The following is a 22,732-nucleotide window of genomic DNA, read 5'->3' as shown; positions in this document are numbered from 1 at the left end:
AAGGGGTATGGCGAGAAAGTAGGAATGGGGTACTGAAGTTGCATGTTCAGCCATGAACTTATTGAATGGTGGTGCAGGCTTGAAGGGCCGAATGGCCTACTCCTGCACCTATTTTCTATGTTTCTATATTTACTACCAGCCCCACTGCATGCAAATGCTGGCAAGGAGGCAGGGCCGGGTGGAGTTCACTTCTGTTCCCTGGGAGCACCGGGAGAAAGGTGACAGTAGGCTTGAGGTAATGGCCCCAAAGGAGGGAGAGAGAGCCAAGTCGAGGCCTCCTCTTCCTCCAATTTAGTTCCCATAAAGCCAGTAGATTTTCTTTTTGGGCCTCTTCTACCACTTTAAAAGGTTCCTCACCACCTGTGCTAGTGCTGGAGGGGTGACTGTGCTGTAGCACTGCCTCATTCTTCGTGTAACTGACAGACTCCCTCCCACTTGGCAGCAGGAATCTCACCATGGTCCCTGACCCAGCAAAATGGGTCAGAGTCCAGGCAGGTCTGCCCCCAAACAGGAAAATCCATCTCGGAGAGGGCGTACCGAAAGTAGCACCAGGCTCATCTTTGAATGAGACACCAACCTAGTGAAGTTACAACACAGGGTTATCTAAACACCAAAAGCAGCAGCTATAAACAGCTAAGCGGTTCAAAAACTAACAAAATCAAGCAAAGATTTGTAGCTGTTGGTAACACCGCTAAATTGCCCTTATAAAACGAGAAGACACTGTAGCAGCTTCATCTCCCTCCGGTCAGCCCCAGCTACTTAGCCGTTGAAGATCCAATTGTGGCCGAGGCCTAGAGTGGACCACCATCTGGAATTTTGTCGGTACTACTTCATGTTGAAAGTTCTTTTCTGGATCGTTTGGTCCTGTAGCACTTGAATTCTCCTACTTTCTACAGGCACACTCGCTCTTGAAGGCAAGAAGGAATCCTGCCAAGAGCCTGTCATCTATACTTAAGGAGCTCCAACCCTGGTGTGTGCTGACACTCTCCATGCTTTCAAAAGAGATCTGGACCAGTTCTTAGCTGAAGCAAAAAAATCGCATGTTATAAAAGGTAAGTGACAGTTAACATCAGTGGAGTCAATGTGGTCTCCTGGATTGCCCGAGAGGAATTTTCCCGATTTTTTTCCTCTGTGCGTTTGTTTTTGCTTTTTGCCTTTCTCCGTGGCTGCTGTGGTTTAGGAGATGTCTAGCTATGATGCTCCGGGCATCATGAATGTGGGTCAGGTTGGATCAATCAGCTGGTCTTTTCCTGCCCGTCAGTTTTGTATGACCCAGCAAAATGAGTCAGGTAGAACACCTGTCTTGCTGGAACGCTGTCCCATAAAGAATTCACCTGCCCCCCCCCCCTCCAAAAAAGTGTCAGCTTGACCCAGTGGTCACACTTTTGCTTCTGCACCAGGAGGTTGTGATTTAATGATAAGGATTTGAGCACATAATCTAGGCCACTGTAATGGACCACTGCATGGTCAGAAATGTTATCTTTTGGATGAGATGTTAAATAGAAGCCCTGTGTGCACATTGATGGCACTAAAGAACGGGTGAGATCTCCCAGTGCCCTGGCCAAAACTTATCCCTTGATCAACACTCCTAAAAGCATGTTAGCTGGTCTTCTATCTCTGTTGTTTGTGGGAACTTGCTGTGCGCAAATTGACTGCCACTTTTGCCTACATTACAACAGTGACTTTAGCTTAACTAACTTAGCTAAGATTTTCCTTTTATTCATTCTAATATTGTTCATCTCGCTCTCAGCCACTTCAAGATTTACCTCCTCTCTGCTATCCTTCTCATTAATAAAGACTTGGGCTGACAAACGGCAGGTTACATTCACACTTGCAAGTGCCACGCATGACCATCTCAACACACAAAAGGCCAATCACTTCCCCTAATCTTCACTAGTACCATCATCGCAACCTGCCCCACCATCAACATCCTAGGAAATCACCACAGACTGGAAGTTTAACTGGACCAACCGCATCAACAATGTGGCCATAAGAGAAGGATAGAGGCAGGGTACCTTGTGACAATAGAGTGATAGATATCTACAAGGCTCAAGTGAAGAGTGGGATACAATACTCACCATTTGCCTGGATGGGTGCACCCACAACAATACTCATAGCTTCATTGCATCCAGAACAGTGCAATTTGCTTGATCAGCAGCCTGCCACTGGACTCAGTATCCACTCCTTCCACCACCAGGTATTGTGGCTGCAGTGTGTACTATCTACAGGATGCACAGCAGCAATTTGATAAGTTTGCTAGAACAGCCACAACTTCTACCACTAAGAACAAAAACAGCAACGTCATTGGAAAAACCATCATTTAATTTATGTATTATTCTTGAATCTGGAATTTACATAATCTTAAGTGAATTAGAATTATTTTCGTTCTCTGCTTTTGTTAAGATGTGCTCTCTCTGGACATGTGTACAAGTTATCAGCTTGTGATGTTATAAAAACAATGACGTGCTTCGACTTGGTACTGCAGCTTTATTTCATTGTCATTGCCATGCTGCACCTCAGTCATTCTGAACCAGTTAGTTATCTTCGGTCCTCCTTTACAACTGCAGTTCACTGAAACCTGCAACAGGTGGTGCTGTTGGACCACATTTCTCTGTCCTCGTGCCATGCCTTGAAATTATTAGTCTATTATGAGGCAACAAGGCAAAAAACTTGAATCGTTTCCCCATTTTCTCAGGGTTCATTATCATATCATAGGCACCGATTAGGTCTTTGTGTATAGCTGGGTCAGATGCATTTCTCAGCAGTACCTAGAGATCGGAAAAGGGGGAAAAAAAGTAGTTATTGATTTAAATTTCCTAGATTGAGTACAAAACTACAAACGTGTAAGACCATACAGATAACTGAATATAGCTTACATATGTTAGCCAACAATACATGTAAAAGCTATGTTTTCTACACTGCTAAAACTACTCAATACACCTTAAATCATGTGGGAGGATCCCTGCTCATCCGGCAGCTATTGACTCCTGATGTTATAAGCACAGCTCCAGATAAGGCAAAAGATTCAGGATTGCCTGGAACATTGGGAGCTGGCACAGGTGATATAGATGCGACAAAAGGAGAAGTGCAGAGATTTTTGAGAGTTAAAGTGCTTCCTTGAGTTTGGCATTGGCAGCTACAGATGGTGGTTCTGGGCCAAAGCACTAGTAGCCTTCCTGCCAAAGTAAATCTAATCATAGGTTCTCTGAAAGATCAGGCAGTATTCTGCTAATATTCACTGCTTGTGTATTACTCTTCAGATCATTGTTAGATTACGTAGTGGCAGAAAATTAAAGCACATGGTATTGGGGGTAATGTATTGATGTGGATAGAGAACTGGTTGGCAGACAGGAAGCAGAGAGTCAGGATAAACGGGTCCTTATCAGAATGGCAGGCAGTGACTAGTGGAGTGCCGCAGGGTTCAGTGCTGGGACCCCAGCTATTTACAATATACACGAAGGAATTGAGTGTAATATCTCCAAGTTTGCAGATGACAATATGCTGGGTGGTAGTGTGAACTGTGAGGAGGACGCTAAGAGGCTGTAGAGGGACTTGGACAGGTTAGGTGAATGGGCAAATGCATGGCAGATGCAGTATAATGTGGATAAATGTGAGGTTCTCCACTTTGATGGCAAAAACAGGAAGGCAGATTATTATCTGAATGGTGATAGATTAGTAAAAGGGGAGGTACAACAAGACCTGGGTGTCATGGTACATCAGTCATTTAAGGTAGGCATGCAGGTACAGCAGGCAGTAAAGAAAGCAAATGGCATGCTGGCCTTCATAGCGAGGGGATTTGCGTATAGGAGCAGGGAGATCTTGCTGCAGTTGTACAGGGCCTTGGTGAGACCACACCTTGAGTATTATGTGCAGTTTTGGTCTCCTAATCTGAGGAAGTGCTTGCTATTGAGGAAGTGCAACGAAGGTTCACCAGACTGATTCCCGGGATAGCAGGACTGACATATGAGGAAAGACTGGATCGGCTAGGCTTATACTCACTGGAATTTAGAAGAATGAGAGGGGATCTCATAGAAACATATAAAATTCTGATGGGACTGGACAGGTTAGATGCAGGAAGACTGTTCCTGATGTTGGGGAAGTCTAGAACCAGGGGACAGAGTCTAAGGATAAAGGGTAAGCCATTTAGGACCGAGATGAGGAGAAACTTCTTCACTCAGAGAATTATGAACCTGTGGAATTCTCTACCACAGAAAGTTGTTGAGGCCAGTTCTTTGGACATATTCAAAAGGGAGTTAGATATGGCCCTTATGACTAAAGGGATCAAGGGGTATGGAGAGAAAGCAGGAAAGGGGTACTGAGGGAATGATCAGCCATGATCTTATTGAATGGCAGTCAGGCTCGAAGGGCCGAATGGCCTACTCCTGCACCTATTTTCTATGTTTCTATGTAAGCGCTGCTTTACCACCAATTTGGTGCTCGATTCACACTGGTATCTGTGTAAATTAGGTACCCAATTGATAGCACAACACTATCAAATTGTAAATCGTCACCACCTGTCTGGTCAGTGTATTGCAGAGCGACAAGCATTCATGTTGACCAAGTCCAGTACAACAAGGAGCTGACACAATGCTAGCAATTAGCCACGTTTGACAATAAAATAGCACAACTCAATCTTCAAATAACCAAGTGGCCCATCTAAGCAATATAATTTCTTTTTTGGTCTTGGGCTTGTGGCTGGTTTTACCAGCATAGAGTTCTGTCCCCTCTAGAAAGTGAAAGAATTACATTTATATCTCATTACTCCATTACATCTTATTAGAGTGACCCAAAAAAATTACTCTGAAGTGGAGTAAGTGTTACGTCTGCAAACATTGCAGCCAATTTTCACTCTAATCTACAACCAGCAACTGAACGAGTGACTAGTTAATTTGTTTTGGTGGTTGAGGGCAGAATGTTAACCCCGCTACTTCAAATGTTACCATGGGATCTTTAACATGCACCTGAACAGGCAGATTAGCCCTAGTTTGAATGTTTTCTTCAAAGGATGCCACCTCCAACAATGCAGCACTCTTTCAATACTTCACTGAGTGTCAACCTTGTTTATGAACACATGCCCAGGAATGGGACATTCTGACTGATGATATGTATGTATGTTTACATAACAACAGTCACTACATTTCAAAATTGATAATCAGCTGTGAAACACTGTGGGACATCTCGAGGAGGTGAGAGGTGCTATATAAATGCAAGTTAGTCATTTTCCTATAATAGCCTGTTCCCCCATATAAAAAAAATACTTTGAGTAGCATGCAAACTGACAACAAAAATAGTAAGTGACAGATTTCTACATTATAGTAGCACAACCTAATTTTGTTTATATATTAATTACTTATCTAGATGAACATTTTACACATTATATACAGATTCCAGTCAAGACATGGGCATTGCTCTGCCCAGATCAAGTCAGGATCCCACTATACCAGAAGAGAATCTGATTTCGCTAACGGGATCAAGAACAAAAACTACTTACAGATGAAAAGTTAAGATCACATCATCAGCAAATGTACATCTAAACCTTATATAAGATTTCAGTCATTTATATGCCTATACAATCCCGTGCCATGAATCCTAATGTGTGTGTTATGGGGAAACAGAGCTTGTAATATGACATTGATAGTTATAGAAGAGTATCAGCTAACACATTCTAGATGACACAAAGGATTGTATCTATTCAGTACAAAATGCAAGCCTATTATGTAATAAAAGGGGCGGAATTTAGCAACCAAGTATTTTTTCTAATCCTGTGGCTCCCACAGTGCAATTGTAGAGAACAGCTTTCCCGAGGTAAAAAAAATTAGGAAAGAAATTTGAGCAAAAAATTACTTTGGAGAAAGAAAGAGTATTTAGTGTAGAGGACTGGAAAGTTGTACAATGATGGGTGCACATTCTTCACGGTAATTTTGATTAAATTACAGTTTAAATAAAAAGAATGCTGCTCTGCAATGGCTGATTTTGCCAAACTGTCCTTTGCTGCGAATTCTGAATCGATATGCTGTTGAGAAGTAGAGTTAACCACAATGCAGAAGTAACTGCACCTCCCCAAGTGTAACTGAGCCTGACAGACCAAGGTTCCAAGTTTGATCCATGGTTTGTGCTGAGTTAGCCGATCCCAGCCAGAGCAGTAGTAGAGTAGTTGCGTCTCGAGGTTAGGGAAAACCAAGTCAGGTTAAACCAAGTCAGGTTCCTGCTCCTGAAATCACACCTGCTGGAAAGTGTGCCTCGGTAGGGGCTGGGTGAGGTTAGGATTTGCTTGGTTCTGATGCATCATCACCTCTCCATTACCCTGATGACACTCACTGTCTGCCTGAGCCCATTAATGAGGAATGACCATTCTGATGGACCTAGAACCTTCAGAAGAGAGAGAGGAAAAACTGACATGGGGAAAAGAGAGAGTTCTGAAAAGGACAGCAATCTCACAATGAGGAACTTTGTTTTTAATATGCAAAAGCCATAATGAAGCATTTAGTTTCTAATTTATTGGAATATGTTATAAATTTTGACAGAAATAATAGTTCACATTTATGAAACAAAAACTGAAAAGTACACAGCACAAGTTAAGGAAAAGACATGATTATGATCAATCATGCTGTACGTGTATAGGAAAGTGGTCTTTAAGAGTTTGAATCACCTGTCCAAGCTTTCAAAAACCCTGTCAGCTCCCCAAACAAAACAGTGCTTTAATTAGAGAAAACATTTTTCATATACAGCTCTACAATAATACTCTATAATTAAGACTGCCTATTTCCACCTCCATAACATCGCCTGTCTCCGCCTTTGCCTCAGCTCAGCAGCTGCTAAAACCTTCATCAATGCCTTTGTTACCTCTATACTTGACTATTCCAACGCTCTCCTGGTTGGCCTCCCACATTCTACCCTATGTAAACTTGAAGACATCCAAAACACAGCTGCCCATGTCCTAACTTGCACCAAGTTCTGTTCACCCATCACCCCTGTGCTCACTGACCTACATTGGCTCCCGGATAAACAACGACGCGATTTCAAAATTCTCATCCTTATTTTCAAATCCCTCCATGGCCTCGCCCCTCTCTATCTCCGTAATTTCCTCCAGCCCCAGAATCCCATGAGATATCAGCGCTCCTCTAATTCTACCCTCTTGAGCATCCCTGATTTTAATTGCTCAACCCTTGGTGGCCGTGCTTTCTGTCATCTAGACTCTAAGCTCTGGAATTCCCTGCCTAAACCTCTCCGCCTCTCGATCGTCTTTGACCAAGCTTTTGGTCATCTACCCTAATTTCCCCTTATGTGACTTGGTGCCAAATTTTTTGATCTTATATTACTCCTGTGAAGCACCTTGGGACATTTTACTACATTAAAGGCGCTAGTTGTCCTAGTATGTCAACAAATACGAGACGAAATCGGATGAATTGGAGTACACCCTGAATCCCTCGTGGATTCCAGGAACATGAGCAGACCCGAGCAGCAGCAAAAGGAGGAGGGGCAGTACAGATACAGCAGGAGAGCAGACCTGTGTGGCAGTGGCACATTCGGCTTCGAAAACAACAAAAAAATCAAGGAGTGACATCACAGGACAGCAGGTAGGTGATTGGTTGGTGAGTATTACCTTTGTCTTTTTCTTTCTACGTTAGGTCAGTGGGTTAGCTAAGAAGTTTAGTTAGTAGTATAGTAAATAGAGGCATGGCAGGGCACCTCAGTCCTGTGGAATGCACATGCTGTGCCATGTGGGAACTCCAGGAAGCTACTCGTGTCCTGGACAACCACAAGTGCAGGAAGTGTCATCAGCTGGAGGAGATAAAGCTCCGGGTTTCGAAGCTAGAGCAGCAGCTGACGTCACTTCAGTGCATCCGTGAGACTGAGAGCTTCGTGGCGAGCATGTTTCAGGAGGTGGTCATCCCGCAGCTTAAGAGTGTGCAGGCAGAGAGGGAATGGGGGACCATCAGATAGACAAGGAGGACCAGGCAGGTAGTGCAGTAGTCCCGAGTGCAATCTTGCTCTCTAACTGTGAAAGCAATGGTTTATCTGGGGAGTACAGCCAAAGCCAATTTCATGGCACCACAGATGGCTCAGCTGTACAGTGGGGGAGTAGGAGGACCGGAAAGGCAATAGTGCGCGGAGATTTGATAAGGGAACAGACAAGTGTTTCTGCGGCCGCAGACGTGATTCCAGGATGGTATGTTGCCTCCCTGGTGCCAGGGTCAAGGATGTCACTGAGTGGCTGCAGAACATTGTGAGGGGGGGGGGGGTGGGGAGGATGAACAGCCAGACATCGTGGTCCATATCAGTATCAACGACATAGGTAGAAAGAGGGATGAGGTCCTGCAGGCAGATTTTAGGGAGCTAGGAAAGAGATTAAAAAGCAGGACTTCAAAAGGTAGTAATCTCCAGATTCCTCCCGGTGCCATGAGCTAGTGAGTATAGAAATAGGAGGTTAAAGCACACGAATGCATGGCTAGAGAGATGCCAGGAGGGAGTTCTTTAGATTCCTGGGACATTGGGACCAGTTCTGGAAGAGGTGGGACCTGTACAGGCTGGACGGGTTGCACCTCAACAGAGCTGGAAAAAATGTACTTGCGGGGGCATGGGGGGGGGTGGGGCGAGTGTTGGGGAGGAAAATTTAATCTAATTTGGCAGAGGGATGGACACTAGGATATAGCATTAGAAAGGAGAAACAAGGTGTATAAAGGATTGGGAGAGACAGATAGCACTAGAGTAAGAAATAGTATTAGGTGGGGTCAGACTAAGAGAGAATACAAAAAGGTCCAAGATAGATTTACATTGCATGTGTTTGAATGCATGAAGTGTGGTAAATAAGTCGGTGAGCTACAGGCGCAAATAGCCACATGAGAATATGATGATGTGGCGATAACAGAGACCTGGCTCATAAAAGGACAGGATTGGGTACTAAATATTCCTGGTGTTCAGGAAAGATAGGGAAGGAAGGAAAGACTGAAGGTGGGATGGCAATATTAAGGAGAATATTACAGTGCTGGAGAGAGAGGATGTCCTGGAGGGATCAAGGACAGAATGTATTTGGTTAGAGCTAAGAAAGACTTGCATTTATATAACGCCTTTCACGACCACCGGACTTCTCAAAGCGATTTACAGCCAAAGTACTTTTGGAGTGTAGTCACTGTTGTAATGCCAATTTTTGTACAGCAAGCTCCCACAAACAGCAATGTGATAATGACCAGATAGTCTGTTTTTGTTATGTTGATTGAGTGATAAATATTGGCCAGGACACCGGGGAAAACTTCCCTGCTCTTCTTCAAAATCATTTATGTCCACCTGAGAGAGCAGACAGGATCTCGGTTTAATGTCTCATCCCAAAGACGGGACCTCCAACAGTGCAGCACTCCCTCAGCACTGCACTGAAGTGTCAACTTAGATTTAGGTGTGCAAGTTCCTGGAGTGGGACATCAAGCCACAACCTTTTGACTCAGAGGCGAGTGTGCTACCCACTGAGCCACAGCTGACACTAGAGACAAGAAACAATAGAGGTGCCTTTACACTACTAGTTGTATTCTATAGGCCACTAACTAGTGGAAAGGATATAGAGGAGAAAATTTGTAGGGAAATTAGAGAGGTGTAAGAACTATAGAGTAGTGATAATGAGGGATTTCAACTATCCTACTATAGACTGGGATAGTAATAGTGTAAAGGTCAGAGACGGGGAAGAATTTCTGAAGTGTGTTCAGGAGAATTTTCTTAATCCGTATGTTTCCAGCCCAACGAGGAAGGAGGCATTGCTGGATCTGGTTCTAAGGAATGAGGTGGTGCAAGTGTCAATAGGTGAACATTTAGGGAACAGTGATCATAGTATCATAAGGAGTAGATTAGCTATGGAAAAGGACCAGGAGCAATCTAGAGTAAAAATACTTAATTGGAGGAAGGCAAATTTTAGTGGGTTGAGAATGGATCTGGCCTGGGTATAAAAGAATCCAAGATTGGCAGACGAGATAGAGAGGGGGTTAAAAAAGCAGTGGAGGTGGCAATATTGGTTACAGAAACAATTACAGCTGTGAGAAGGGATAATATGTTAGAAGGGTCATCAAATGAGGCTATATGGGTTGAACTAGAACAAAAAGGAGCAATCACACTGCTGGGAGTGTACTGTAGACCCCAAATAGAGGGATGTAAGAGCAAATTTGTATGCAAATTTCTGATAAGTGCAAAAACAATAGGGCAGTAATAGTGGGGGATTTCAATTACTCTAATATTAACAGGGATACTATCAATGTAAAAGATACAGAGGGCACAAAATTCCTGTGCATTCTGGAGAATATTTTTGCCAATATGTAGCAGGCCCAACGAGGAAGGGGGCAGTTCTGGATTTAGTTTTAGGGAATGAAGCTGGGTAGGTGAGAGGAGAATCAGTGGGAGAGCATTTTTGTGGTAGTGATATTGGGCTCAATTTTAGCCAGGAGTTGCTCCTTATTTTTTGGAGTAACTTGTTTTTTTTGGCATAACTTAAAAATCCCCATTTTCCCCAATCAATTTGCACTGGCGTAACTGAGTTAGTTATGATTTTTTTTAGGTGAGTTTTTTTTTTCTCAAAAGGGGGCAGTACCAGCCACCTAGGCCAGTTCTGCCCATTTAGGCAACTTTGGCCAGCTAATAGTTGCTCCATTTATACTTAGGCCAGCGTATGTGGCCGCTTCAGTAAACCCTTGCGGAATGTTAAAGAAATCGGCGCAGGTAGGTACATCGGAGGCCATTCGGCCTGGGATAGGGGCGGGAAATGGAGAGGATCTGCACCTAAACCACCGAGCCTTACAAACCACCAAACCTTGCAAACAAAACCTCGAATGATAGGCTACGTAAAAATAGAAACTCGACACTGCAAAAAACATTTGCTCCTGACGGTAGTAAGTGCAACCAGTTCCATAAAGGAAAAAGATATTCCATTCCTCAGCCTTTATCTTAATGCACAAATTCACCAAGATATTCTGTCATAAAACTATAGGGTAAACTCAGCAGTCCCACACTCTCAGTGAGGAGCCAATCTCAAAGGGTTTCTTTTAGGTTTTCTTTGAGTACAGCCCGGAGGCCACTCGGCCAGGGCTAGGGGCGGGCAGGAGAACTGATAGAAATCACGGGCAGGCAGGAGCACTATCAGTTCTCCTGCCCGCCCCTAGCTCAACAAAGAAGGCAGAATAAATGCAGGGAACTTTACCTGAAGGAGCTCATCGCCACGCTCTGAAAGTGAGAGAGACCTACTGTTGTTGCAGACTTGTAGCGCTACTGCTCATGCGTGGACATCACCAGCGGACCATTGCGCATGTGCAGACGTCCCGGCAGTTTTCAGCGCAGAACGCTGGCTCCACTCCCTACTCGACTAGCCATGCTGCGCGACTGCAGTGAAGAGGCCGGACAGCGGCAACAACATTTTTCGGTACAACTCCAGTAAGTGCGCCAAAAAACAAGCTCGGCCAAAATTGAGGCCCATAATTCAGTTAGTTTTAGCATAATTATGGATAAGGACACAGATAAAACAGGAGTAAAGGTTCTAAATTGGGGGAAGGCCAATTTTACTAGGTTGAGAAGTGATTTAGAAAAAGTGGACTGGAAATAGCTACTTGAAGGTAAATCAGTGTCAGAGCAGTGGGAGGCATTCAAGAGGGAGATACATGGAGTTCAGGGTGAACATGTTCCCACAAAGAAAAAGGGTAGAACAGCCAAATTTAGAGCCGCCTGGATGACAAGGTGCATACAGGGTAAGATAAGGCAAAAAAGGAAAGCTTATATCAGATATCGAGAGCTCAATATTGCAGAAAGCCTAGAAGAGTTTAGAAAGGGTAGGGGTGAAATTAAGAAGGAAATTAGGAAAGTAAAGAGAGGGCATGAAAAAATACTGGCAAGTAGAATCAAAGAAAACCCAAAGATGTTTTATAATTACATAAAGAGCAAGAGGATAACTAAGGAAAGAGTAGGGCCTATTAGGGACCAAAATGGTGATCTGTGTGTGGAGGAGGAGGATATGGGTAAGGTACTTAATGAATACTTTGCGGCTGTCTTCACAAAAGAGGGGGATGATGCCGATGTTGAAGTTAAAGAGGAAGAGAGTGAAATATTGCATGGGATAAACATAGTAAGAGAGGAAGTATTAAGGAGTTCAGCATCTTTGAAAGTAAATAAACCGCCAGGACCGGATGAAATATATTCTAGACGATTAAAAGAAGCAAGGGAGGATATTGCGGAGGCTCTGGCTCTGAGGATTTTCCAATCCTCCCAGGCTACAGGATTGGAGAACTACTAAAGTGTACCATTGTTTAAAAAGGGAGGAAGGGATAAACTGAGTAATTACAGGGCCAGTTGGTTTAACCTCGATGGTGGGCAAATTATTGGAATCAATTCTGAGGGAAAGTATAAACCTTAATTTAGAAAGACACAAATTAATCAAGGACAGTCAACATGGATTTGTTATGGGAAGGTCATGACTAACTAACTTGATTGAATTTTTTGAGGCGGTAACAAGGAGGGTCAATGAGGGCAGTGCATTTGATATAGTCTACATGGATTTTAGCAAGGCTTTTGACAAGGTCCCACATGACAGGCTGATCAAAAAAGTAAAAGCCCATGGGATCCAAGGGAGAGTGGCAAATTGGATCCAAAATTGGCTCAGTGGCAGGAAGCAAAGGGTAATGGTTTTTGCAACTGGAAGGTTGTTTCCAGTGGGATTCCACAGAGCTCAGTACTCAGTCCCTTGCTTTTTGTGGTATATATTGATGACTTAGACGTAAATGTAGGGAGTATGATAAAGAAATTTGCAGATGATACAAAAATTGGCCGTGTGGTTGACAGTGAGAAGGAAAGCTTTAGACTGCAGGACGATATCGATGAACTGGTCAGAAAAGTGGAAAATGGAATGCAATCCGGAAAAGTGTGAGGTAATGCATTTGGGGAGGGACAAGGCAAGGGAATACACAATAAATGGGAGGATACTGAGAGATGTGGAAGACCAGAGGGACCTTGGAGTGCATGTCCACAGATTCTTAAAGGTACCAGAACAGGTCGATAAGGTAGTTAGAAACATAGAAAGTTATAGCGCAGGAGGAGGCCATTTCAGCCCAACGTGTCCGCGCCGGCCGACAAAGAGCCACATGGCCCTTGGTCAGCAGCCCTAAAGGTTACATATAAACCTATGAACAATGATGGAAAGGCAAAGAGCACCCAGCCCAACCAGTCTGCCTCACACAACTACGACATCCCTTATACTGAAACATTCTACACTCCACCCCAACCGGACCCATGTGATCCTCTGGGAGACGCAAAAACCAGATTAAAAACCCAGGCCAATTTAGGGAGACAAAATCTGGGAAAATTCCTCTCGACCCATCCAGGCGATCGAAACTAGTCCAGGAGATCACCCTGGCCGTATTCGATTCCCTGCAGTATTTACCATTATATCTGTGCCGTCCAACCAAAAGTCATCCAGTCTAATCCCAATTATCAGCTCTAGGTCCGTAACCCTGCAGGTTACTGCACTTTAAGTGCCCATCCAACCATCTCTTAAAAGTGGTGAGGGTTTCTACATCCACCACTCTTCCAGGCAGCGAGCTCCAGATCCACACAACCATTTGCGTAAAGAAGCCCCCCTCCCCCACCTCAAATCCCCTCCAAACCACCTTAAAACTATGCCCCCTCGTAATAGACCGCTCCACCAAGGGAAATAGGCCCTTACTATCCACTATGTCCAGGCCCTCAATATTTTGTACACCTCAATGAGGTCTCCTCTCAACCTCCTGTGTTCCAATGAGAACAAACCCAGCCTATCCAATCTGTCCCCATAACTAAGATTTTCTATTCCAGGCAGCATCCTAGTAAATCTCCTCTGCACCCTCTCTAGTGCAATCACGTCCTTCCTATAATATGCCGACCAGATCTGCTCGCAGTACTCCAGCTGTGGCCTAACCAAAGTATTATATAATTTAAGCATAACCTCCCTGCCCTTGTATTCTATGCCTCGGCAAGCATTCCATATGCCTTCTTAACCACCTTATCCACCTGGTCTGCAACTTTCAGGGATCTGTGGACAAGCACTCCAAGGTCCCTTTGTTCATCTACACTATTAAGTGGCCTACCACTTAATGTGTATACTCTTTCCTTATTTGACCTCCCAAAGTGCATCACCTCACACTTCTCTGAATTAAATTCCATTTGCCACTGCTCTGCCCACCTGACCAGTAGATTGATATCCTCCTGCAGCCCAGGACTTTCCTCTTCATTATGAACCACACAGCCAATTTTAGTGTCGTCTGCAAACTTCTTAATCATACTCCCTATATTCAAATCTAAATCGTTGATATATACCACAAAACGCAAGGGACCCAGTACTGAGCCCTGCGGAACCCCACTGGAAACATCCTTCCAGTCACAAAAACATCCATCAATCATTACCCTTTGCTTCCTACCTCCAAGCCAATTTTGGATCCAACTTGCCACTTTGCCCTAGATCGGATGGAGAGTTAAAATGGCATCCAGAATGCTTTCCTTTATTAGCTGAGGCATAGAATATAAGAGCCGGGAAGTTATGCTAGAACTGTACACAACACTAGTTAAGCCCACAGCTTGAGTACTGCATACAGTTCTGGTCACCACATTAGAGGAAAAATGTGATTGCACTAGAGAGGGTGGAGAGGAGATTTACAAGGATGTTGCCAGGACTGGAACATTTTTGCTTTGAGGAAAGATTGGATAGGTTGGGTTTGTTTTCTTTGGAACAGAGGAGGCTGAGGGGAGATTTAATTGAGGTATATAAAATTATGAGGTGTCTGGATAGAGTGGATAGGAAGGACCTATTTCCCTCAGCAGATGGGTCAATAACCAGGGGGCATCGATTTAAAGTAGTTGGTAGAAGGATTAGAGGAGAGATGAGGAAAATGTTTTTCCAGAGGGTGGTGGGGGTCGGGTACTCACTGCCTGAAAGGGTGGTAGAGGCAGAAACCCTCATCACATTTAAAAGGTACTTGGATGTGCACTTAAAGAGCCGTGACCTACAGGGCTACGGACTTAGTGCTGGAAGGTGGGATTAAGCTGGGTAGCTATTTTTCAACCGACACGGACACAATGGGCCGAATGGCCTCCTTGTGTGTAATTCTGTATGATTCTATGAAAGCTGTAATCTAACAATGGACTGCCTTTAAAGATGAGATGGTTCAGGTACAGTCGAGGTACATTCCCACAAGGTCATAACTGCCTGGATGATGAAAGATAGAGAGCAAGATGAAGCAAAAAAAATAGGATGTATGACAGATGTCAGGTTGAGAATACAAATGAGAACCAGCCTTAATATAGAAAGTTCAGAGGGGAAATGAAAAAGAAACTAAGAGGGGCAAAGAGAGAGTATGAGAATAGATTGGCAGCTAACATAAAAGGGAATCCAAAATTCTCCTGTGGTTTATAAATAATAAATGTGTAGTAAGTGGAGGGGTGGGGCCGATTAGGAACCAACATGGAAGCAGAGGGGATGGTTGCGTACTAAATTAGTCCTTTGCATCTGTTTTCACAAAGGAAGAAGATGCTGCCAAAGTCAAAATGAAAGAGGAGATAGTTGAGTTACAGGATGGGATAAAAATTGATAAAAGAGGAGGTACTAGAAAGGCCGGCTGTACTTAAAGTAGATGTCACCAGCACTAGACAGGATGTATCCTAGGATACTGAGTGAAGTAAAAATGGAAATTGCGGAGGTACTGGCCACAATTTTCCAATCCTCCTTAGATACGGGGGTGGGTGCCAGAGGACTAGAGAATTGCAAATGTTACACCTTTGTTCAAAAAGGGTGTAAGGATAAAACCAGCAACAGGCCAGTCAGTTTAACCTCGGTAGTTGGGAAGATTTTAGAAAGGATAGTCCGGGACATAATTAACAGTCACTTGGACAAATGTAGATTAATTAAGGAAAGCCAGCATGGATTTGTTAAAGGCAAATGGTATTTAACTAACTTCATTACATTTTTTAATGAGGTAACAGAGAGGGTTGATGAGGGCAATGCAGCTAATATGGTGTACATGAACTTCCAAAAAGCATTTGATAAAGTGCCACATAATAGGCTTGCCAGCAAAGTTGAAGCCCATGGAATATAAGACAGTGGCAGCATGGATATGAAATTGGCTAAATGACAGGAAAGAGAGAATAGTGGTAAATGGTTGCTTTTCGGACTGGAAGGTACACATTGGTGTTCCCCAATGGTGCTGGGACCACTACTTTTCTTGCTACATATTAATGACTTGGATTTGGGTGTACAGGGCACAATTTCAAAATTTGCAGATGACACAAAACTTGGAAGTATAGTGAATAGCGAGGAGGACAGTGATAGACTTCAAGAGGACATAAACAGACTGGTGGAATGGGTGGACACGTGGCAGATGAAATTCAATGCAAAAAAAGTGTGAAGTGATGCATTTTGGTCGGAAGAACGAGGAGACGCAATATAAATTAAAGGGTATAATTCTAAAGGGGGTACATGAACAGAGAGACCTAGGGGTATATGTGCTAAATCGTTGAAGGTGGCAGGACTGATTGAGAAAGCGGTTAAAAAAAACATATGGAATCCTGGGCTTTATAAATACAGACAGACTACAAAAGCAAGGAAGTTATGATGAACCTTTTTAAAACACTGGTTTGACCTCAACTGGAGTATTGTGTCCAATTCTGGGCATTGCACTTTAGAAAGGATATGCAGGCCGAAGAGAGGGCGCAGAAAAGATTTCCAAGAATGATTCCAGGGATGAGGGACTTCAGTTACATGGATAGTCTGGAGAAGCTGGGGTTGTTCTCCTTGGAGTAGCGAAGGTGGAGAGGAGATTTGATAGAGGTGTTCAAAATCATGACGGATCTAGACAAAGTAGAGAGAAACTGTTCCCATTGGCGGAAGGGTCAAGAACCATAGAACACAGATTAAGGTAATTGGCAAAAGAACCAAAGGCGACAGAAATAAAAACTTAACGCAGCGACTGGTTAGGATCTGGAATGCACTCCCTGGAAGGGCTGTGGAGGCAGATTCAATTGTGGCTTTCAAAAGGGAATTATATAAGTATCTGAAGGAAAAAAAATTGCAGGGCTACGGGGAAGGGGTGGGAGAGTGGGACTAGCTGAAGTGCTCTTGCAGAGAGCTGACACAGGCTCGATGGGCCGAATGGCCTCCTGTGCTGTAACCATTCTATGATTCTAACATCAGCTTGAAAATTCAACAATCTAACAAACTGCCAAATAAAATGAGAGTGTAATAGCTTAGGAAAAGCGCAAGAGAAGATACCTTGGTTTTGGACTTAAACCTACTTCCAAGACACAAACAGGCAGAAATGATCTAGGCCACAGCATATAAAGAAGGAAAAACAGAAATGCTGGTAACATCCTACCTGAAGTCTCACATCAATGCCCATATTCTTCAGAAACTGCTGCTGTGCAATTGGTCCCAAGGACACCACTTTACCCTCCGTCATTTGCCGAAGGTAGCTGAAATCAACATCTGCTGTCAGGTCTGCAGTTCCAGGTGCTGTGAGCACTTCATGTAGCTGATGCCCACGAAAACCCTTTACAAAATAATGGTTATTAAGCATAATAACATTGAGAAAGATTGTTAAATACATCCAGCAACTTCTGCACATAAATGTTGCTCTTTAGAACAGATAAGCAGTAGTGACAGATCAAGCAGTCAAAGGTTATCTTGAATATTGTCTTCTAACCAAGTGGAGAGTAAAACATGGGCTGAATTTTTGGCTCATTTGCGCCCCATTTAGCACCTCGGCGGGGCGCAAAAGTGACTTTTTGGGACGTGACACGAGGCGCACAAGATTTTGCACTCGGGCAGTATTTTCACCAATGGTTTTATGGTGGCGCTAAATTTTAGCGCCCCGCCGCTGTTTTGACCGTTTGGAATTTTTAAGCATTTCGCCCAATTTAGCGTCCATCCGAGAACCCAAGAAAAACCAGTCGGACTCGGTGCACTCTGACGCGCACGGCGCCATTTTGAAAACGGAGGAGAAAATCACAGTTGTGAGTGATTAAAAGCATTGGGAGAAGAACACTGTGTTACTGCATACTTTTTATTGTGAAGTTTGTGTGAGTTTCTACTTTGTTTTAAAGGACATATTAAAAGATGTGCTATGTTGGGAGCCAGTAATCCTGGCTGCTATATTCATACGGTGTCGAGCTGAAAGGCGGCTTATTGATGATCATTTCCAACGTAATCGAAGAGGTCGGAAACATATGGGGAGGAGGCCTTATCCCCCACCAGTTTACAGGGAACATCGATCATACCTGAAGCTCTCTAAGGCACAGTGCGTTAGAAGGGAAAATATCAGGTTATCCACTATGGCAGAAATAATAGAAAAGCAAATTATAATTTAAATGGACAAAAATTGCAAAGTGCTGCAGTACTGAGAGACCTGGGGGTACTTGTGAGGATAGGTTGAGCCTATACTCATTGGAGTTCAGAAGAATGAAAGAGATCTTAATGAAACTTATAAGATAATGAGGGAGCTCGACAAGGTGGATGCAGAGAGGACATTTTCACTCATAGGGGAAACTAAAACTAGGGGACATTGGGTCCAAATTTGGCCCTCCGGTTTTATCGGCGCACTTACGTGAGGTGCATCAACTTTCTGCTCAAAATGGTGCCAAAAATATATATTGCTGTATTCTCACCGCTCTGTCCTTGCGCTTGGCGTGGCAATCACAGTGGGGTGTGGAGCTAGGGCCGTGATCTTATTGAATGTCGGAGCAGGCTCGAGGGGCCAAATGGCCTACTCCTGCTCCTATTTCATGTTCTAAGGCTGCGCTTCCAAAAAGTGATGCCATCTACCAGTGGCAACAGGACTGCACTGTCCGTCAAAGTGAAGGTGACTGTGGCAATTGCCTCCGGCTCCTTTCAGGCATCAGTGGGGGACATATGCTCCATCTCCCAGCACGCTACACATTGCTGCATTCGCCAGTTGACTAATGCTCTGTACGCATGCAGAATGGACTTCATAAACTTCCCAATGACCAGGGAGACCCAAAATGAGAGGACTGTAGGTTTTGGATGATTTGCTGGCTTCTCCAAGATTCAGGGTGCCCCTGATTGTATGCACATCGCGCTGCGAGCACCTTTAGAGAATCCAGAGGTTTTCCGAAACCAAAAGGGATTCCACTCCATGAACGTACAAATCATCTGCGACCATACTCAGCGCATCATGGCAGTCAATGCCCAATATCCAGGGAGCATCCATGATGCTTTCATCTTGCATGAGAGCACTGTCTCACGCATGTTCCGGCATCAACCACAAGGCTGGATGCTCAGGGACAAAGGTTACGGTCTCGCCACCTGGCTTATGACCCCCCTCCGGAACTCTCAGACAGAAGTCGAGTATCGCTATAATGAGAGCCATGCAGCCACATGCAACATCGACGAACAGACAATTGGGAGTGCTCAAGCAGCGCTTCCGATGCCTGGACCACTCTGGAGGCTGCCTGCAATACTCCCCTCAGCAGGTCTCTGAGTTCATTGAGGTGTGCTGCAAGCTACACAACTTAGCCATCATGAGGGGACAGGATTTGCCAATGGAGATAGCAGGACAACCTCAGGAGAGTGGGGGGAGGGGTGAGGAGGAGGAAGACGAGCCTGCTGAGGAACCTATGCCACCACCACCCCCACCACAACCACAGGGGAGGCATCGTGGAGATGTCGCCGCTGCAAAAGCCTTATGTCGGCAGCTCATAACTGAACGCTTTGCTTGAAGAGTGAACCGTTGCCTGGCGACTCTATCCCACCATGTTGACTATTCCCCCTCTTATTCTGCAAATGAGACACTACACAGGAATGGTTATGGTGAACAAAAGAATTTATTAAACGTTGTAAACTTTGTCAACTTTATAAACTTAATTGTGAAACTTTAAAATAACATGAATTAGCTGCATCCAGCAGTGCGATCATTCAACAACATCAACACCATAATCCAGAACATCATAATAATGCAACATAAAACAAGATGCATCCAGCATCAACAACATAATGCAGCAACCCCTGCCCCACTATTTTTTACCACCGGCTTTTGATCCTTCCCCATACCACCCTCCCTTTCTTGCTGCTCCTAACCAAAGTGGTACTAAGATGGTATGCAGCAAGGCTGCTGTGTTAGTGGGGGGGGGGCGGGGAAGAGAAAATGGAGATGTCGCCTGGGGACACACTGGACCAGTTCGTGGCATGGAAGGCCCGGCTTGATTGACGAGCCTCTTCATTGGCGTCGCCAGTCACAGGTGTGACAGTGGGGAACGCAGAGAGTATGACAGGAGGGTTTATGGATTGCATCACCTGCCCAAGCTGAAGCAGAGCTTGTGCCTGTGATGTGCAATATTCCGCAAGGGTTCAGGCCACATTCTCCGGACTCCACTGTCACTGCTGGAGGCCATCTGTCCCGTGTCGGCATTGATGGCCTCGCAGGTATCACAGCTCGCACCGACAATCTGCGACCGTAACTCTGTAACGGTCGCTTTGAGACTGTCGATGCTCGCGGGAATCCTCCCCAAGATATCAATGAGCTGACGGCTGACCTGGGTGCTCTCCCTGGACATTCCCACCATGTCCAGTTCCATGTCTGCCTGTCTAGCAGCAGACCTACTTTGACGATTCACCCTCCGGAGAGATGGCATACGGGATTCGACCCCAGAACTGCTTTGCTGCGCGCCACTAGTCCCAGGAGCCTCGGAGTTGTCAAACCACGAGAAAGTCACGTCGTCGTCCTCAGACGAGGTGAGTGCCGGTGGTAAAACAGGTGCGGATTGCTGCTGCGCCGAAATCGGCTGATCGGTATCATCCTCCTCCTCCTTCAGACGATGGCCTGATGTGGAGTATTGTCTTGAGGGCTGCTGCGGCTGTGGCTGGTCATCTGGAAGTAGAAAGTAACAGACGAATGGTTAGCAGCAGGAGACGGAGCACGGGTGACATGAGGAAGTTTGCATAGCACAGGCTCATTTGAAGGATCACCGCTACTCTACTATATCTAGTCCGCAGACACTGCATGACATTGCCCCAACCCAGCCCAGCCCAGGGAGTGTGCAGGACTTACCCTCAGTTTCCGAGCAGGGGTCAATACCCATAGTGGCAGCTGCCCGACCTGAGACGGTGATGAGGCCTGTCACTCCTTTTTCATTGTCTGTGAGTGGTAAGGTCTTAGGTGGACCGCCACCTGTCCACACCTGCTCGCGCCAATTATGTGACTTCTTGGCCTGCAAAGATAAAAATAGGAATGGCACAGATAGCCACCAAAGCACTTATACCATACTGTCTGAATGTCATACAGTCCTTTGTTTAATAGTCTTGGAAGTTGCACGTGGTTCATTAGGAGGGCATCCAAGTGCGGAGACACCTTATAGGATCTCAGAAAGCAATCTTAACAATGTGTAAATATCATTCATGGCAAATAGGGTGCCAAACTAAGCCTAGCTCTGTGTCATACATTTTAGGAGGCAACCCACAGAGTGCTGAGAGACACCATAGCATGACAACAAATAGTGTGTCAGATTTATCATTGAAGTAATGAAGGAGTGCACGAATTAAAATGTACTCACTCTAACGACCCTTGAAAGATTATTGAATTTCTTTCGGCACTGATCACAGTTTCTGAAGCAGAGAACTCCTGAGCAATTTCGCTCCAATCTGCTTAAAAGTGGATGGCAGTGGTCGAGATTCAGTCCTACGATGCAACTCCTGCCAGCTTCTCTCCACAGCCCCCACTAGAGCTTCGTTAGCCTCATGGCTGAATCACCGGGCACGCTGTCTTGATTCCTCCTCTTCCTCCTCCATCATAAAAATTTAAAGGTTAAATGGCTGATTCAGCTCCGGGTGTACTGGGCATGTGTGCAGCCGCGCCCTGCATTGGCGTTTGCGACCAGACAGCAGACCAGAAGCATAGGAATAATAAAAAAAAGTAAAAAATTTGCGCATGCACAGAGCCACCGATATTTTTAGCGCGGAACTTTCAGCTCCGGTGCGCGCAGTGTGTGGTGCAACGCCAACGCCAACGTTAACGCTGACGCTCCTTGTAAACTTTCATTTGCCGAAAGTTGCACGCTCTGGCGCTAACATTAACCCAGCGCTAAATTTTTGAATCTGCCTCAAATTGGGCCCGGGAATGGTCGAAAACGCAAAAATCTGAAAATCCAGCCCATGGGTTCTAGTGGTCAGTGTTTGAATGATCGCCTATAGAATATATAAATATACTGGTTGATTTAGGGTCATTTATAATTGATCAATTTGCAAATTACCACAATTAAATGGCAATATGAACTCCAATCAGGATCAAGTTTGAAATGAAGTTCATTTCATTAGGGCTGAATTCATCTTTTATAGAAAATCATATTATCAGTACTCCTTTCAGAAACAGTGAGGTATACACAATTTGTTTGTTCTCATTTTAAGTCCTTCCTCACTCCTGTAAACAGCTAAGTGTCCAAACTGTTATTGAAGCAGAGCCCATAAATTATTTTCAAAATAGTTCCTTTAAAAAGAGGAATATTAAAGAATAAAGAGAATGAGCAAGACAAATGGGATTATAATGGGTAGTTTGTGTGGGAATTTGATTGGCCTAATGGCTTGTCACATTCTATGATTCAATATTTAACACTGACATTGTCATTCTTTTCTGTAATTTCTTAGATTTTATCTTTGTTATTCTGAGATTATTGGGGAAAACTCGACTGGTGAAGTGATTCTGCGAATTGTGCAATTAAGGTGGAGTACTACAAGTCGATACTT

The 22,732-nt window shown here is 44.5% G+C and overlaps 2 protein-coding genes across 4 annotated transcripts in view; both read right to left on the bottom strand.

Annotated features, from left to right (window-relative positions):
* Nucleotides 1-2,304: 2,304 nt before the first annotated feature.
* ndufaf7 (NADH:ubiquinone oxidoreductase complex assembly factor 7) overlaps nucleotides 2,305-22,732 on the bottom strand; it is a 49,961-nt gene continuing 29,533 nt past the window's right edge. For all 3 annotated transcript variants that reach the window (XM_070889274.1, XM_070889275.1, XM_070889276.1), the window contains 2 exons: nucleotides 17,358-17,531; nucleotides 2,305-2,768 (listed from right to left, as the gene is read on the bottom strand). In XM_070889274.1, the coding sequence (XP_070745375.1) occupies nucleotides 2,556-2,768; nucleotides 17,358-17,531 (387 nt within the window). In that variant the 3' untranslated portion in view covers nucleotides 2,305-2,555. The remainder of the gene's footprint in view (nucleotides 2,769-17,357; nucleotides 17,532-22,732) is intronic.
* On the bottom strand, nucleotides 19,942-21,198 carry LOC139272591 (uncharacterized). Its single transcript, XM_070888663.1, has 2 exons — nucleotides 21,045-21,198; nucleotides 19,942-20,864 (listed from the first exon to the last, which is right to left on the bottom strand). Exons 1-2 carry the CDS (start codon nucleotides 21,073-21,075, stop codon nucleotides 20,287-20,289), a joined length of 609 nt encoding a protein of 202 aa, XP_070744764.1. The 5' UTR covers nucleotides 21,076-21,198; the 3' UTR covers nucleotides 19,942-20,286.

Source organism: Pristiophorus japonicus, chromosome 9 (genome assembly GCF_044704955.1).
Source record: "Pristiophorus japonicus isolate sPriJap1 chromosome 9, sPriJap1.hap1, whole genome shotgun sequence".
NCBI lineage: Eukaryota > Metazoa > Chordata > Chondrichthyes > Pristiophoridae > Pristiophorus > Pristiophorus japonicus.
The sequence above is the reverse complement of the archived record's forward strand: the minus strand, read 5'-3'. Positions and strand labels throughout refer to the sequence as shown.